The sequence below is a fragment of the Phyllostomus hastatus genome, unplaced genomic scaffold (assembly GCF_019186645.2).
Source record: "Phyllostomus hastatus isolate PE091 unplaced genomic scaffold, TTU_PhHast_1.1 phas_contig_86, whole genome shotgun sequence".
In the NCBI taxonomy this organism is placed as follows: Eukaryota; Metazoa; Chordata; class Mammalia; order Chiroptera; family Phyllostomidae; genus Phyllostomus; species Phyllostomus hastatus.
The window spans coordinates 64,392,620-64,411,023 of NW_025333977.1; the positions used below are offsets into that span (position 1 = coordinate 64,392,620).

General features: G+C 38.7%; 1 protein-coding gene across 6 annotated transcripts in view; it reads left to right on the forward strand.

The window, feature by feature from the left end:
- The window catches only part of NSUN3 (NOP2/Sun RNA methyltransferase 3), a 67,074-nt gene that overhangs the window by 27,693 nt on the left and 20,977 nt on the right, over positions 1-18,404 (forward strand). Inside the window, exon 6 of one of the 6 annotated variants that reach the window (XM_045850736.1) lies at positions 8,920-9,059. The exons of 4 other annotated variants lie outside the window; for them this stretch is intronic. In XM_045850736.1, coding sequence (XP_045706692.1) covers positions 8,920-9,019 — 100 coding nt within the window. In that variant the 3' untranslated portion in view covers positions 9,020-9,059. Of the gene's footprint in view, positions 1-8,919; positions 9,060-17,518; positions 17,627-18,404 lie in introns of those variants that run through there. One more of the 6 variants, XM_045850737.1, reaches the window with a different exon arrangement.

Sequence of the window (18,404 nt, forward strand, 5' to 3'; positions counted from 1 at the left end):
GTTTCCTTTTAAAAGTAGTGTCTTCCCTTGATTTTTGTAATCATAATGCTGTTTTTTTCTACTTATTTTTTTATTTTGCAGATAATTAGTTCATTCCAATAATTCTGGGTTTCTTTAGGCTACTGATGTTCTCTCTCTTTTCTGTTTATCTGATTATTTCAACTAATATAAAATGCTGTCTCCCAAATATGGGTCTACGCTTAGATCTTTCTCTTTTTTCTCAGACCTATATATTCAATTACTTATCAGAGATCTCCATTTGGAAGCCCCTCAGACACATAAACTCAGTTATAACTGTTGTCAAGAGAGAACTCATAATTTCTAATGCTCTCCTGCCCCCCAACAAAACAAAAATCAAATAGAAACCCTACCAACCTGCCTCTCCTGTCTTCTGTAACTCAGTAATTTCCATACATACCGTCACGTATTTGTCTAAGTTAGAAGTTCGTTTCCATCTCCCCTTTCTCATATACATTCTATCACTAAGATGTTTCAGTTGTACCTGTTACATATTTCCCAAGCCCATCCAGTTTTTTTTCATGCAACAACATGGACAAATCTTTTTTTTTCTTCTTTTTTTTCCTTTTTTTAAAATATATTTTATTGATTATGCTACTACAGTTGTCCCATTTTCCCCCTTCACTCCCCTCCACTCTGCCCACTCCCTCCCACCCACATTCCCCCCCCCTTTAGTTCATGTCTATGTGTCATAAGTTCTTTAGCTTCTACATTTCCCATACTATTCTTGCCTTCCCCCTGTCTATTTTCTACCTATTGTCTATGCTACTTATTCTCTGTACCTTTTCCCCCTCTCTCCTCCTCCCACTTCCCTGTTGCTAACCCTCCATGTGATCTCCATTTCTGTGGTTCTGTTCCTGTTCTATTTGTTTGCTTAGTTTGCTTTTGTTTTAGGTATAGTTGTTACTAACTGTGAGTTTGATGTCTTTTTTTACTGTTCATATTTTTTATCTTCTTTTTCTTAGATAAGTCCCTTTAACATTTCATATAATAAGGGCTTGGTGATAATGAACTCCTTTAACTTGGCCTTATTTGAGAAGCACTTTATCTCCCTTTCCATTCCAAATGAAAGCTTTGCTGGATAGAGCAATCTTGGATATACGTCCTTGCTTTTCATGACTTGGAATACTTCTTTCCAGCCCCTTCTAGCCTGCAAGGTCTCTTTTGAGAAATCAGCTGACATTATAATGGGAACTCTTTTGTAGGTAACTGTCCCCTTATCTCTTTCTCCTTCTAGAATTCTCTCCTTCATTTTTACTTTGGGTAATGTAATTATGATGTGCCTTGGTGTGTTCCTACTTGGGTCCAACCTCTTTGGGACTCTCTGAGCTTCCTGCACTTCCTGGAAGTCTATTTCCCTTGCCAGATTGGGGAAGTTCTCCTTTATTATTTGTTCAAATAACTTTTCCACTTGTCGTTTTTTCTCTTCCCCTTCTGGTACCCCTATAATTCGGATGTTGGAACGTTTAAAGATGTCCTGGAGGTCCCTAAGCCTCTCCTCATTTTGTTGAATTCTTATTTCTTCATTCTTTTCTGATTGTATGTTGTTTTCTTCCTTCTGGTCCACTCCATTGATTTGAAACCCAGTTTCTTTCTATCAGTATTGGTTCCTTGTGCATTTTCCTTCATTTCTCTTATCGTAGCCTGCATTTGTTCATCTAATTTATGACCAAAGTCAACCAATCCTGTGAGCATCCTGATCACCAGTGCTTTGAACTGTGCGTCTGATAGGTTGGCTATCTCTCGGTCGCTTAAAAAAAATGGCTCTGGGGTTTTTAATTCTGTTTGAGCCATCTTTTTATTTTAATTTTTTTTCTTTGGTCTGGTCGCTCCTGTTACATATGAGGGGTGGAGCCTTAGGTGTTCACCAGGGCAGGGCACCTCAGTCGCTGGGTTGTGGCGTTGTATATGGGGGCGGGGTCTGAGAGGGAACAATGGTGCCTGCTCCCCTCTTTCTAGGACTTGAGTCCCCTTTGCCACTTCCCACAAGCAAATTGGACCCTTCTGGTGGTGGCTCCTGGGTGGGTGGGCTTGTGTACTTTCTCAGACTCTGTGGGTTTCTCCAAGGAGCCTCCTGTGAGGCTGAGAGAATCTCCTGGCCTCAACTCCCACAGGTGTTTTCAGTCAGTGCCTTCAGGCTTTGTTTCCTGGTGCTGGGTCCCTGGGTTGCTTGGTCTCAGTCACTGCCCGTTTTCACTTAGTTTGTCTGCACACGAATGTGTGGCTATGGACAGCCAGCTGCCTTGCATGCCTCACTAGGTCTGCTTGTTGCCTTCCACGCCCAGGGTCTGCCACCAGTCCGTCAGCTGCCCCTGCGCTTCTGGGGTCCACCAACTGCCGTCTGTGCCCTGTGTGCCTGTGTCTGCCAGCCACCACTTTTTCCTGCCAGGACCCCTCGACCCCTCTCCATAGGCCTCTGACTCTGCCCCTCCTTACCTGTCTTGATGAATGGTAGTCAAACTTACGTTCAGTTCATTTCTCTCAGTTCTGGTTGTTTTTTTTTTGTTTCTAAATTCTTGTTGTCCTTAGTTTTGGTTGTGCGAGGAGGCACCGTGCGACTGCCTATGCCTCCATCTTGGCTGGAAGTGCACTTCTCTTACTCCTTAATAACCTAATCTAAACCACTAGCATCTGTCACCTAAATCATTGCGACTGGCTCCTAACTGCCCTGAGCATCTCCAGATGTCAGCTGTACTTCACTCCCCTAAGTAAAGCCACATCTGATCTGAAATGTAAATCTGATCTTGTTATTTTCCTTTTGGAAATCCTGTAGTGGTTCCCTATTGCCATTAAGAGGTCAAATTCCTTAGCATGATATTTAAGTCTTTTGGGATATGGTTCCTTCTTACTTCACTAGCCTCATCTTCTCTGGAGTCTTCTTGGATTATTGTGTTCCAACTGAGCAGCTCCTCAAGCTCACTTTAACAGTGAGTGTCTCATTTCTAAGGCCAGTGTGCTTCCTATTCCTTTTGCTTTAAAAAAAATGTATCATCAGTTCCTCTGCTTGACATTTGACCAGTACTTGTCTCTTTCCTCAACCTGACTATAAGCCCCATGGGAGCAGGGGTTGTTTAATGATTTTTATTCCTGTTGTATAATTTGTTGTCAAATGTAGAAGGGGGTCAGTACATAATTGTTTAAAAATACTAAATTACAAGGGCTGTGTATTTAGAATTTACATCTGTAATTAAATTTATAGCAAAGTTAACCTGACAAAAGTAATGATATGATCATTATTGTGCTGCATGGTAATTATGCATAAATGTAAAGCAGTTCACATAATTTATTTTGATTAGTATTGCTTTTACATAACCAAAGCATGGTTTTAGTTTTAATTTAGTCTTTTCCTCATTTAAAGCTTCCCTTAACACATATAGCATTCCAATCATCATCACGAAGATGGTGCATTTATGTGAAAGCTCACATAGCTACCCTCTCATGCCCTAACAACTAGGACTCTTGCTCTCTTCCATTATCTGGCTCCCCCAAGGGAATGGCTTTAGCACCACATCACTTTAGTAGCATATTGACTGGGCACAAAATGAACATCGCAATCACAACGAGTGTAGGTTTTTATGTAATTGTATGTGATTGGGAAAGACAGTCATATGAGCCATCTCCCATTGTTTTCCTTGAGCAGCTAAACTGTATTTCCTGCCTCTGATGCCTGGTCTTTGTGAGAAGTTTTGGAGCTACTTGAAGCAGAGGAAGCTCTGAGTCCCCTGGCTGTGTGATTATAATGATAAAAGGGGAAAGAGCAGATACCAAACTGTAAGCACAGGAAATGGTTCTAATTCTCTGACATCTACAAGCCTAGGGATATTTAAAAAGCTAAAGGAAAAATGATAATTCCAGCCACAGTCTCCTTCTTTATCTCCTGACTCCAAAAATTGAAGAAAGTCTAAAGTATTTTTCTGGTCAGGAATGGCTCTATCACTGTGTTCCATACAAAAAAGTTTCTCTTCCTTAAATCTTCCTCACCTACTTATCACATACTTTTCTTTAACAAAAGGCAATCTTTTTTTCCACAATAAGAAATAAAAGGTTTTAAATGAAAATGTATACAAGATAGTAAATATATTAATGATGTATGTGTGTTTTAGTCAAAAGTATAAAGGATTGGTAGTGGATCCTCACTTGCATTTGCAAGGAACAATTAGAAAGCAAGCAAACAAATATTGCCTAGCCTGGTATTGTGGACCAAAGGTGGCCCTCAGAAGTGGTCCTCAGGAGAGGAAGAATATTTCAGAGGCAAGTAAGGAAAACTTTTTGATTGTGCTACTTTGTCAAAGACAAGACTGGTATTCACTTTTGCCTTCTGACAGTTATGGTGCTCAAATATACTTTATGTTCTCCATGGCTCTATACTCATTTACCTTATCATAAATCATTCATATTTACATTAAGTAGGCAGCCTGCATAGTATTCAGAATTTTAACTTTTGAAAACAGTATATTCTACAACCAAGTACTCTACAACCAAATATTAATCTTGTACATATTTTTGTGAATGTGATACTTAAATGAAAATAGACACTATTTATCAGAAGTTTCTGGATGTTAAATAAAAAAAAGTAATGTATGCATAGGATAGATAATATATATAATCATAAAAATAGTAATCTAATAGGATATTTTAGCATGAAAAGCTTACTGGAAAGCACAGTGATGACAGGAGAATCTCAAAGCAGATGAGTTCATTGCACACTTCTTAGGGGCTCTCTGATTTATCCAAAAAGAAGTGGAAAAATTAGAATTTTCTATTAAATTTATAAAACATGAAGAAAAAAGTTACATACAACTCTCTCACACATCTGTCTCCTTAACCATTTTTCAGAAGATGAGAGTGTGGGAAGTGATATAAGGAGTAATTGAACATAAGCCAATTCTAATTATACAGTGCCAATTGAAAGTATACATTTATCATCATTTCTCGAAGTAATTTCAGAGAGCAGTCTGTTACATACTATGGGTGTACAGAGTACATAATCAGATTTTCTTGCCTCATTTTTTATTTAAGAAAAACAATGGGAAAATATGCTAAAAATGATGTGTGTGTATGTGTGTGTATAATCTTTTTAGAAATTGACTGTGATGTTTGCACAAGAGAAATGTACATGATTTTTAGGTGGGAAAGCAAGAATTGAAAAGTATGATTTATAACAAAAATACAGATATCATATTGCAGTAATGTATCATGTCATTCATTTCCTCAGAGGAATTCAATCACATTTAAAATACTGACCCCTTCTGGTTTTCTTTTCTCACCAGTTGACAGGTAAAATCCAATTTGTGAACTTGTTGAAAAAGGAAGCCTAGATTATTTTGTAACATTTTGAAAATTTGTATAAATCATGCAGATAACAGTCTTTTAAAAGTGGTACTTTGACAGTAAAAACTGTATTTTAAAAGAAACATTAAACATTAAAAAACATTAAAACAAATTCACCAACAGTGCTTCTGTTATGCTATTGAGCTAAGATAAGTGATACCTAGTGGCTGTGGAGCATGGGCCTTCATCATTCATCAACATTATACCCAAAACGTTGATGTGTTTATACTGGAAAAATAATCTTTGGACATATAGTTCTATTAGAATTGATTATTTCCACTATTGTCACAGGTGGGCACAGGTAACCAGGTTCTTGGTGATTGGTACAAAGAATTGAACCAAACACCAAGAATTTATAGCAGAGAACATGGGAGCAGGCCAACTCCAAGCAGAGATTGACCTCATGGGCTGGAGGGACTCTAGTCTTATAGGGCAGATCCTTCCTGGCTAGTTTTGGTGGGCTTTACTGCTCATGTACAAGTAGTTGCATTACTTTAAAGCTACTGCACATGTGATGTCCCATGATCCTCCCCGACTGGTCAGCAGGGAAGAGGGTCCCACAATGCTACCAAATTGACCCCCATTTCTTCTGGGGTCCCCCTGTACTAGGTTCACCTTTCCCTTTGCCAGAGAATTATAGCTCTCCATGTTAGAGATCAGTGAAAAGGAAAGGAATTATGTATTCAAGTTATACAACTTAAGAGTAATGACTTAATGTCTTCATCAAAATCCCAAAATCCCTTAAAACACCCACAAACACACACAGTCCTTCCTTCCCCGCTTTGCCCAGTCTGGGGTACCATATCTCAGGGAAAGAAATGGAAGTCCATGACTCAAGGCAGCTCCCGGTTTTTCCCAGTAATCTGTGTTCAGCTGGTAGGCCTTCCTTGGTTCCCAGCACCGTCAGCGTTGTTGCTGGGATCTCCAGCTAAAGCTGCCTGGTGGTTCTCTGCTAAAGCTGCATGGTGATTCTTGTCATGGCTGTGGAGGGGTGGGGGTCCCCCAATCTGGCCAAAGCCACGTGACTCTCCTCACTGCCACAGCTCCATGGTCCCCTCTTCAATGGCTGCCGAGTCTGGGTTTAAATATCCTTCCGGCTTTACTGGTCTGCCATGATGAATCTGCGCAGGGGTGGCCCCATGTCGTGGAGCCAATCATCTCCAAGCTCTCATGCAGGCTCTGCAACTAGGGGGAGTTACCTTGGGGGGAAGTTCCTTCCATCCCCCTGGCTCAGAGCATGGCCACAGTTATTTAACATATCTATGCAACCAGTAAAAGGTTATAGATGTGTTAAATGACCCAGCCAGAGGTTAGCTGCAAAACTATTGCTATGCGAAACAGTTCTCAACTGCCCTGTTCCATGTGTCCCTTTCCCCAACTCACACCTGTGGTGGAGGGTGAGGACATACTATATATCTTTCTAATATTTCCTGGACACCTTGAGTTCTGGACCCCATTACAAATCCTTCTTTCGGGGGCCCCCTGGCTGCACCCTTCTACACCATTATTTCAGCAATGTATCTATTTTCTTTCTAATGCTCATCTAATTCAGTTAGCTTTGCATAGTATCATCACATGCTTAGTCTTATGTTTGAAATCCAGAAGGAAAGGCAAACCTCTGTTACTACTACTACTACTACTACTTTACTTTCTACTATTGCTACTGCTAATTCTCTTCCTCCTCCTCCTTTTTTTCTTTAAGTTTGCAGCAAAGTCAGAAATTCTGAAATTAAAAATCTGTAATTTCAGCTGTACTTGAACAACAATAAAAAACATAAAAAAATAAAGTGTAATTTGTTTGGGCAAAGTACATATTTCTTTTTAATAAGAGTCCACAGATCAAATATTCCACATTAAATGAAATTGTAAAAAATGAGGAGACATATATAGCTATGATTTGTAACTATTATATTTTATATCATAAAATAGTCTCAAATGTAGATTGATGGTATGAAATACAATCTTGAAAATAAAATTTTATTATCATTTATTAATTTATTCAATATTTATTAAGCATGTACTTTGTATTGGGAATTTTGCTAGGCATTGCAGATACTTAAATATGTAGGAAATATTCCTTGTCCTCAGGGTCCTCGGGGCAATTATGATAAAGTGTGATAAGAATGTTACAATAGAAAGAATAGTTAGGGTGCAGAGGGAGCAAGAGTGGGGGCCATATAACTTTGCTGAGGATAAGCATATGGTGTGAGCATAAGAAGTTTATTTTACCAAACAAGCAACAGATAAATATTTAAACTGGAAATATTTTTTTCTAATATTTTTAATCATTAAAGTAATGTAGTCTCATAAAGCATTTGAAATATACAAAGAAATATAAAGAATAAAATAAGCTATCTATTGAAAGAAACTGTTTTACTGAGTTGTTTTCTTTGATTGCATATAGTATATACAGTAATAGAAATCATAATTATATACAATTTGATATCTTAATTTATTAGGAACGCTTAATTATATAGTCTTTGAAATCATACTTATGAAATGGCTATATCATATTAAATAACTTCATTCACTTATTCAGATAGTTAGGACTGTCAAATACTATTCTTTCTAATAATAGAATCTCACTCATGCGAGAAATAATTACAAAAACTACCTTAATGGAGATTGGAACATCAGCTTTTTTAATGATCCAGGCAAGAGCCTGATAACTCTTTAGAGAAGGAGTTAGCAGCTAGCCTGTTGTCATTTCATTTCTCTTTTGATTTCCCAGGAGAAAGAAGGTCAGGTAACCCAGTTAAACATTTTGATAACTGACCTCTTTGGTAAATAGACTAATGAAGTTAGTCTGTTTCTAAGCTTTTATGGGAAAACTCTTGTTTATGGCATGGTTTGAAGACAATGTCCTTGGTTAGGATTGCCTGTGATAAGCACAACTTAAGATCTATAGATTTATGAAGCATGGCTTCCTGGAGTGTGTCATATAAGCTATCAACCCCCTAAAGAGTATATTGGAGATGGGACAACCTAAATGCTGCCTGTGTGAGAGGTGATCTGTGAACTTTGCTTAGAGAGCTCATCTATTTTTCTGATTAGAAAACATTCTGAGCTGAAGCAGGATTTAGGGAGTCATACTGAATGTCCCTGCTTCTCTTGTGCTACTTGATTACTTGTATAGTTGAGATTATTAGTAAAGCTTTATAATGGTAGGATCTCTGGTTCATGAGACTGTGATTTGACAATCCAATCTATTGCATTAGGTCACCCATAAAACCCAATAAGGTGCCTGTAATGAAACTAAATTGAAAAACATGATTTGGACTTGAGACCCAAGTTAAAGCCTCTTATTTCAGTCCCACAACTAAATCTTAGCACTCAATCTCCTCATCCAGTCAGCTTCTAGGAAACATGATTATATCCTGTGCACAGAAACATAATTAAGAGGATGAAGGGGTAGGACCTGTTATACCATTGTTCAGGTTGGGGCAAGAGAACAAGAGAGGTTGTTCATGGGTAATGACTTTATCAATTTTGTCTCCATCCACTAGTCACATACTAACCATTGATACCATTCATTGGCATTAACTGCTTCTTCTCTCCTTGTTTCCAAAGGTTCAAATACATAGGTGGAGAGAGTCTTGAATTGTTAACTCCACCAAAATGCCTACCCCTCTGTCTTGTGGGTAGAGAGGAGGAATCTCTAGAAACATGAGGCAATGATGGTGATGGTTGTTCTCTAACCATTTATTTCTGTGAGTATTTATTGAGTGCCTTTATGTTCCAGGCACCAGTGGTAAAAAGTGCAGATTCAAACACTATTTGACTTGGCTGCTGTTATTTGAGTGATTCACTGTCCATCATTTCTGATTCAGGAGTCTCATGTCTTCTATCAACATCCATAAAACTGGCAGTGTAACTTTTTTAGCTTGCAAGCGGCATAAAGTAACAGTCCCTTCAAAGTTTTTGACATTGTGATACAAATGTCTTATCCCATGTTGTGGATTGGTGCCTTGCCCTTTTTCTCTCTTTGGCGTTTTTCTTTCTTTCTTCCTTTTTTTTTTTTGGTGGGGGGTGTGCTAGTTTACAAAGAGAGGTTATTTTATGTAATTTATTATATCTGTATATTTGTTTATAATTAATGCTTTTCATATCCTGTTTAAGGAAAATTTCCATATGCCAGATAATGTCCTGTTTTATTTTCCAACTTCTACATTTAGGTCTATAGAGGAATCTATTTCAGTTGATTTTTGTTGATTAGTGTGAGGGAGGAATCTATTTTGTTTCCCTTGCTCCCAGCCTCCTTTCCTAACTTTTTTTTTCTTGCATATAGATATTCTGAACAGAATGTTATCTGAACAGCATTTATTGAAAAGTCTCTCCTTTTTCTAGTATTCTGGTGCTTTCTGTCATAAATTCAATATCCACATTAACATGGATCTGATATCAAATCTATTTAATTGCTTCATTTATTTTTAAAATTATTTTATTGTTGTTCAGTTACAGTTGTCTGCATTTTCCCCCCACCACTACCCCCCACTCCCCCCCACTCCAGCCAAACCCACCTCCCTCCCTTGCTTCCAGCCTCCTCCTTGGTTTTGATCATGTGTCCTTTATAGTAGTTCCTGAAAACTCTTCCCTGCATCTCCCCCCTCCCCTCTGGCTATTGTTAGATTGTTCTTAATTTCAGTGTCTCTGGTTATATTTTGTTTGTCTTTTTCTTTTGTTGATTATGTTCCAGTTGAAGGTGAGATCATATGGTATTTGTCCCTCGCTGCCTGACTTATTTCACTTAGCATAATGCTCTCCAGTTCCATCCATGCTGTCACAAAGGATAGGAGCCCCTTCTTTCTCTCTGCTGTGTAGTATTCTGTTGTGTAAGTGTACCACAGTTTTCTAATCCACTCATTTACTGATGGGCGCTGAGGCTGCTTCCAGTACCTGGCTATTGTAAATTGTGCTGCTATGAACATTGGGGTGCATAGGTTCTTTTGGATTCGTGTTTCAGGGTTCTTAGGATGTTATCTCAGCAGTGTAATTGCCGGGTCAAAAGGCAGTTCCATTTTTAGTTTTCTGAGGAAATTCCATGCTGTTTTCCACAGTGGCTGCACCAGTCTGCATTCCCACCAACAGTGCACTAGGGTTCCCTTTTCTCCATATCCTCTCCAACACTTGTTTGTTGATTTGTTTATGATGGCCATTCTGACCGCTGTGAAGTGGTATCTCATTGTGATTTTAATTTGTATCTTTCTAATGGCTAGTGATGCTGAGCATCTTTTCATATTTCCCTGGACCCTCTGTATGTCCTCCTTGGAGAAGTATCTGTTCAAGTCCTTTGCCCATTTTTTAATTGGGTTTTTTGTCTTCCTGAAGTGGAGTCATGTGAATTCTTTATATATTTTGGAGCTCAAACCCTTGTCCAGGGTATCATTAGCAAATAACTTTTCCCATATAGTTGGTTCTCTTTTTATTTTCATGCTGTTTTCTTTAGCCATACAGAAAGTTTTTAATTTGATGAGGTCCCATTTGTTTATTCTTTCCGTTATGTCCCTTGCTCTAGGGACATATCAGTGAAGATGTTGCTGCATGGAATGTCTGAGATTTTCCTGCTTATGTTTTCCTCTAGGAATTTTATGGCATCATGACTTATATTTAAGTCTTTTATCCACTTTTAATTTATTTTTGTTTATGGTGTAAGTTGGTGATCAAGTTTCATTTTTTTTGCATGTTGCTCTCCAGATCTCCCAACCCCAATTGTTGAAGAGGCTATTTTTACTCCATTTTATGCTTCTGCACCCTTTGTCAAATATTAATTGACCATAGAGACTTGGGTTTATTTCTGGGCTCTCTGTTCTGTTCCACTGGTATATGTTCCTCACTTACGCCAGTACCAGGCTATTTTGATTACAGTGGCCTTGCAATATAGTTTGATATCAGGTATTGTGATCCTTCCTACTTTGTTCCTTTTTCTCAAAATTGCTGCAGCTGTTTGGGGTTGTTTATGGTTCCATATAAATTTCTGAAATTTTTGTTCTAGGTCTGTGAAATATGTCATTGCTACTTTAATAGGGATTGCATTGAATCTATAAATCGCTTTGGGTAGTATGGCCATTTTGATGATGTTAATTCTTACAATCCATGAGCATGGTACATGCTTCTATTTATTTGTGTCTTCCTTAATTTCTTTCTTCAGTGTTGTATAGTTTTCTGAGTGTAGGAATCTTAACCTCCTTGGTTAGGTTTATTCCTAGGTATTTTATTTTTCTTATTGTTATATCAAATGTGATTTTTTCCTGATTTCTGTTTCTGATATTTCATTGTTGGTGTACAAAAATGCCTTTGATTTCTGAATATTTCCTTTGTATCCTGCTGTTTTGCCAAATTCATTTATTAGGTGGGGTAGTTTTTTGGTGGAGTCTATTGTTGCGCGTGGGTCACCGGCCAGCAGTGACCACGGAACGCTGTGGATGGCTCGACGATAAACACGCGAGAAATAACAACATGCACAGAGACAAACTAGTTTCTGTGGGGAAGTAGGGACGAAATGGCCACCCCCCCTAGTGGGGAGCGTGCTGATTTACCGTCCGTACCTGCTTTTATTGGGCTCATGCTGCATAATAATTCAGGTAAAGTACAGTACTCATTAGGGGAAGTAAGGAACTATAGAGAACAAAGAACTCTGCCGGTCTATTGAGTTGGGGGTCAAAGAGCTGTAAGACTGAGGAACAAAATAACTTCCTCCTAAGACCCTTCTCATTCAACTGAGAGCATTCTAAACAAAGAAGGTTTCACAGTAATTTACATATTCTTTCTTAGGCCTGATCACCCCCGGGGAATCCGCACTTCTCAGTACCGAGCTGCACCACCCTGTCATTGTTTCAGGCTTAGGTGGAGCAAGGGAACTAGGTAACCAAGAGATAAGGAGATTTTCTCCCAGACGCTGAGAACTCAGGCTATGTCAAAGCCGAGGAGCGAGGGTCCATCACCCCCCTTTTGCTGCAGCCCCCCCAAGTCCTTCTTTTGGGCGGGCCTCCCAAAGTGATCGTGCCTGACTTAGGTCGTTCCCTCCCGTGGGGAATCTTACCCGTCTTTGGCTAACCGACCAAGCTTTTGGGGGTTCAGTCATGAATAAAGCAGCAGAAGCAGCATTCCTGCCAGGGAGATAAGCTTTTGTCTCCTTGCTGGCTCACAGTTCCAAGGGCGTTCCCTTAGCCTTAGCCTAGGCGGGGATTTCAGCTCCTGATACCAGTCAGGGCGGTTCCCAACAGTCTATAGGATTTTTTATGTACACTATCATGTCATCTGCAAACAATGACAATTTTACTTCCTCATTTCCAATTTGGATGCCTTTATTTCTTTTTCTTGTCTGATTGCTGTGGCTAGGACTTTCAATACTATGTTGAATAGGAGTGGTGAGAGTCCTGATATTAGTGGGAAAGCTCTAAGTTTTTGCCCATTGAATATGATGTTGGCTGTAGGTCTTCATATATGGCCTTTATTATGTTGAGAAATGCTCCCTCTGTTCCCACTTTGCTGAGAGTTTTTATCATAAATGGGTGCTGTACTTTATCAAATACTTTTCCTGCATCTATTGATAAGATCATGTGATTTTTGTCTTTCATTTTATTTATGTGATGTATTATGTTTATTGATTTGCAAATATTGTACCATCCTTGCATCCCTGGGATGAATCTCACTTGATCATGGTGTATGATCTTTTTAATGTATTGCTGGATGCGGTTTGCCAATATTTTGTTGAGGATTTTAGCGTCTATATGTTCATCAGCGATATTGGCCTGAAGTTTTCTTTCTTTGTTATGTCTTTATCTGGTTGGAATTAGACACTAATTCCAACCAGATAGGAATTAGGATGAAGTTGGCTTCATAAAAAGAGTTTGTGAGTCTTTCATCTTCTTGAATCTTTTGGAATAATCTGTGAAGGGTGGGGGTTAGCTTTTCTTTAAATGCTTTGTAAACTTCTCCTGTGAAACCGTCTGGTCCAGGGCTTTTGTGTGTCGGATGCTTTTTGATTACTGCTTCAATTTCATCTGCTGTTATTGGTTTGTTTAGGCTTTCTGCTTCTTCATTCAGTTTTGGAAGATTATATTTTGTTTAGAAATTTGTCCATTTCACTAGGTTTTCAAATTTCTTGACATATAGTTCTTTGTACTAATTTCTTACAGTCCTTTGTATTTCTGTGGTATCTGTTGTAATCTCTCCTCTTTCATTTCTGATTGTGTTATTTGGGTCCTCGTTCTTTTTTTCTTGATGTATCTGCTTAAAGGCTTATCAATTTTGTTTATCTTTTCAAAGAACCAGCTCCTGGATTCATTGATCCTTAGAACTGTGCTTTTAGCCTCTATGTCATTTAATTCTGCTTTGATCTTGGTTATTTCCTTCCTTCTACTTGCTCTGGGCTGTTTGTTGTTGTTCCTCGAGTTCTTGTAGATGTAGGGTTAGGTTGTTTATTTGAAATGTTTCTGTCTTTTTTAGGTGGGCCTTATCGCTATGAACTTCCCTCTCAGGACTGCCTTCACTGTGTCCCAAGTTTTGGATTGTTGTGAATTCATTTTCATTTGTTTCCAGAAACTTTTTGATTTCTTCCCTAATCTCATTCTTGACCCATTCATTGTTTAATAGCATGCTATTCAATCTCCATGACTTTGAGTGTTTTGGGTTTTTTTCATTGAGGTTGGTTTCTAGTTTCAGTCCTGTGTGGTCAGAGAAAACGCTTGATATGATTTCAGTGTTCTTGAATTTGTTGAGGCTTGTTTTGTGTCCTATTATGTGGTCTATCTTTGAAAATGTTCCATGTACATTTGAAAAGAATGTGTATTTTGCTTCTTTGGGATGAAAGGTTCTATATGTATCAGTTAAGTCAATTTATTGGGTCTAGTGCATTGTTCAATGCCACAGTATCTTTGTTGATATTTTGTTTGGAAGATCTATCCATTTTTGACAATGGGGTGTTAAAATCCCCTACTGTAATTGTGTTGCTGTCAATATCTTTCTTGAAGTCCTCCAAGATTTTCCTTATGTATTTGGGTGCTCCTATGTTAGGTGCATATATGTTTACAATGTTTATGTCTTCTTGATGGATTTTTCCCTTGAGTATTATGAAGTGATCTTCTGGGTCTCTTTTTATGGCTCTTTTTTTGAAGTCTATTTTGTGATATGAGTATTGCTACCCCAGCTTTATTTTCCTGTCCATTTGCTTGGAATATTTGTTTCCAGCCCTTAACTTTCAGTCTGTATAGGTCTTTGTTTTGAGGTGGATCTCTTGTAGACAGCATATGTGTGGGTCATGTTTTCTTATCCATTCAGCTATACTATGTCTTTTGATTGGGGCATTTAATACATTTACGTTTAAGGTTATTATTGATAGGTACTTATTCATTGCCATTTTTTCATACCTGTGTTCCTCTTTCTTTCACTGTTTTTCTTCCTGTTCTTAAAACAGACCCTTTAGCATCTCTTGCAGAGCTGGTTCGGAGGAGGTATATTCTTTAAGGCTTCTTTTGTCCAGGAAGCTCCTTGTTTGGCCTTCCATTTTAATTTAGAGCCTTGGTGGATAAAGTAGTCTTGGTTGCAGGCATCTGGTTCTCATTACTTGGAATGTTTCTTGTCCTTTGCTTCTGGCTTGGAGTGTTTCCATTGAGAAGTCAGCTGCTAGTCTTTAGGGGGCTCCCTTGTATGTTACTTCCTGTTTCTCCCTTGCTGCCTTTAAGAGTCTCTCTTTGTCTTGAAATTTTGCCATTTTAATTATGATGTATCTTGAGGTGGGCCTCTTTGGGTTCCTCTTGATTGGGACTCTATGTGTTTCGTATATTTGTGTGACTTTTTCTCTTACCAAATTAGGGAAGTTTTCCATCATTACCTTTTCAAAGAGGTTTTCTATCCCTTACTCTTCTTCTCCTTCTAGTATCCCTATTATACAGATATTATTGCGTTTCATGTTGTCCTGCATTTCCCTGAACTCCTCTTTGTTTTTTCTGAGCCTCTTTTCCTTTTCTTGCTCTTTTTGGATGTTTTTTTCTACCTTGTCCTCCAGCTCGCTGATCAGATCCTCTGCTTCATCTAGCCTGGTTTTGATCTATTCTACTGTGTTCTTCAGTTCAGAAATTGTATTCTTCATTTCCTCTTTGCCTGTGCTAATAGTTTCTATTTCCTTTTTCATGCTGATATAGTTTGCAGTGAGTTCATTGTTGTTTCACTATAGTTTTTGGTAATTTTTTGTGAGCTCATTGAACTTCCTTATAACCATTGCTTTGAATTCAATATCTGATAGTTGACTTGCCTCTATTTCATTTAGCATTTTTTCTGAGGCTTCCTTTTTTCCTTTCATTTGGGGATTGTTTCTTTGTCTTCCCATTGTTTGTGAGACTCTTCTTGTTTGCTTCTGCTTCTTAAATTGATCTCTTCTGACTCCCTAGATTTATGATGTGAATTTCTATGGTAGAAGACCTGTGAGATTCAGTGTTGCAGTCTCCTTGATCTCCTGAGCTTGCTGGTCTTGGGCTGATGTTTATGTTGGCTCTCTGTATGTCTTTGGGATTTGATTATTGTTGGGTCTCTCATTGGTGGGTCCTTCCCTCCAGCAGGTTAACTGAGGGTCAGTCCATCCATCACATCTTGTATTCTGTTGTGCAGGTGTGAACAGGTTGTGTTGAAGCTGGTTCTTCTCTGTGTACAAGGTTTTGAGGCTTCTCTCTTGATGTTGTTCAGTTGTTTATTCTGGGTAATTTCTCCATCATTTAGTTGTATTTCCAGATCAGTCCTGGGTTGAGGTTACTGTGGCTTCCACTCCCTCCACCTTCTTCTGTTGTTATCTGTTGGTGGTTCCTTTGTTGGTGAGTTTCCTCTTCCAGCAGATACACTAGTGTTCACAGCTCCCACCTACTCATCTGATTTTTTTATGTCCTCTACAATTTCGATGTCCTCTACAAGGACATGTCTTTAATCTTCATATATGCTGGGATACCATTGGCTGTTGCTCTGTTCCTCAGAAGATTGACTAGGTGTTTCACCCATGTGCAGGAGGAAGTGGATTCTGCTCCCACCTATCTTGCCGCCATCTTCCAAAAATCTCCTAATTGCTTTATTTATTAATCTTCAAGCTAGTTCTATACTAACTTAATTACCATGGCATTAATATCATAATATATAGGTGTAAATCTTCCCTTGTTTTTTTTTGTTTCATATTCTTTCTTTTGTTAAGAGTATCTTCATTATTTTTTACTATTTTGCATTTCTGTACACATTTTAGAATCAGCTTGTCAAGATTCATGAAAAAAATTGGGGGATTTTGATTGGAATTACGTTAAATTTATCAACTTGAACAGTTTTGACATTTTCTAGTATGTTTTTACTCAGCAACTCCACTGCTTGGAATATACCCCCAAAATCCTAAAACACCAATTCAAAATGATTTATTTACCCCTATGTTCATAGTAGTGCTATATACAAGAGCCAAGTGCTGGAAATAGCCTAAGTGCTCATCTAGATGAGTAGATCAAAAAGCTGTGGTACATATATATAATGGAAAACTATGCAGCATAAAGAAGGAAGGAATTCCTACATTTTGTGACAGCACTGATGGAACAGGAGGAGCCTCTTATGCTAAATGAAATAAACCAGTTGGTGAAAGACAAATATCATATGATCCCTCTTATAAGAGGAATCTAATTAAGAAAATAAACTAATGGGCAAAACAGAACTAGAGAAATGGAAACAGGGTACAGAGAGTTGCCAGAGGAAATGGGGGAGGGGGTAATGGAAAGAAGGGGAAAGGATTAGTCAAAGAACATGTATAATTGACCCATGGATCTGGACAAAGGTATGAGGGTTGACTGTGAGAGCTGAGAGTGGGCTGAGTGGAGGAGAGCAAAGGGGAAGTTTTTTGACAACTGTAATAAAATAAACAAGAATAAAAAATGCCTTTAAAATGTAAAAATATCAAGGAGTAGGCTTTCGTTATAGTCTCTGGAGCAGTTTATGTAACATTGCCATAATTAAATATTTTTTGACTATTTGACAGGACCTTCAATTAAAGCCAAGTGGGCCTATGGTTTTCTTTATGGGAAAATTTTGACCATTGAATTTGTTTCTGCTTGGTTGTAGGACTTTAAATGTTCTCTCTTCTTGAATCAGTTTGTTTGTTTGTTTTTAAGTCATTTTCACATTTTATCTAAGTCTCTAAATTGTAATGTTACAGAGCATGGGTACCGAGAAAATAGGGGAATCTCTCCAAATCCTGCAAAAACGGGGCAGGGGCATGAAGGAATATCCAGAAAGCAGAAGGAACAACATTTAAGGCACATTGCATAACAAAGGTAGATTAACAGCCTGTGCCTTCCTGAAGGAAGAAGCTGCTGCCTGGGTGAATTGTGAACATGACTTTGAGAATGTGTGCTAGCAAAGTGACTCAAGACATAGTGGTGGGGAGCTCCTACATTTGCTGTTAGAGCTGTGGGGGTGGATGTCCACCCCAGTGCCTGTATGTGGCTTGGAATTCTTGCCGTGACTAAAGATGTCAGCAGAAAGAGGGTCAAAGACAGTGAAGAGCTGACAAAAATGACAGAGTATAACACACCATAGAGTCAGATATTTGGCCACACAGGAATTTCTGGGCTGAGCATTTAAAATTTGAGTGGGGGGTCTGCCATGAGGTCGAGAGGTCTGCAGTGAAGTCTGCCATGAGGTCTGGAGATCTACAGAGAAGTCTGCCATGAGATTGTGAATTCTACCTGGAGGACTATCTGTAAAAGATGCTGGCAGAGCTGTAGGGGACCTGCTTGGGCAAGTACACAGACACACTGGTGAGCTGATGGATGAAGTAAATGCAGCTCCAGAGGAAAGAAACTGATGCTGCATGAAGGACTCAGGCTGGTGCACCCCGACTCAGGAAAGATGCTTGGAGACGAACTGGAACTGGGAATGCTGAGCTGAACTGGGACCTCTGCATTTCTGAAGAACAGTACCTTTGAGTAGTGTATTCAGAAACTGGTCTTGCTTGGTAGATGGAGGCAAGGTTATTCGTTTTGAGTGTTTTAAGGGGAGTGAGACTTAATGGCAGAGAGCCTCACTCACTCTCTCTCACT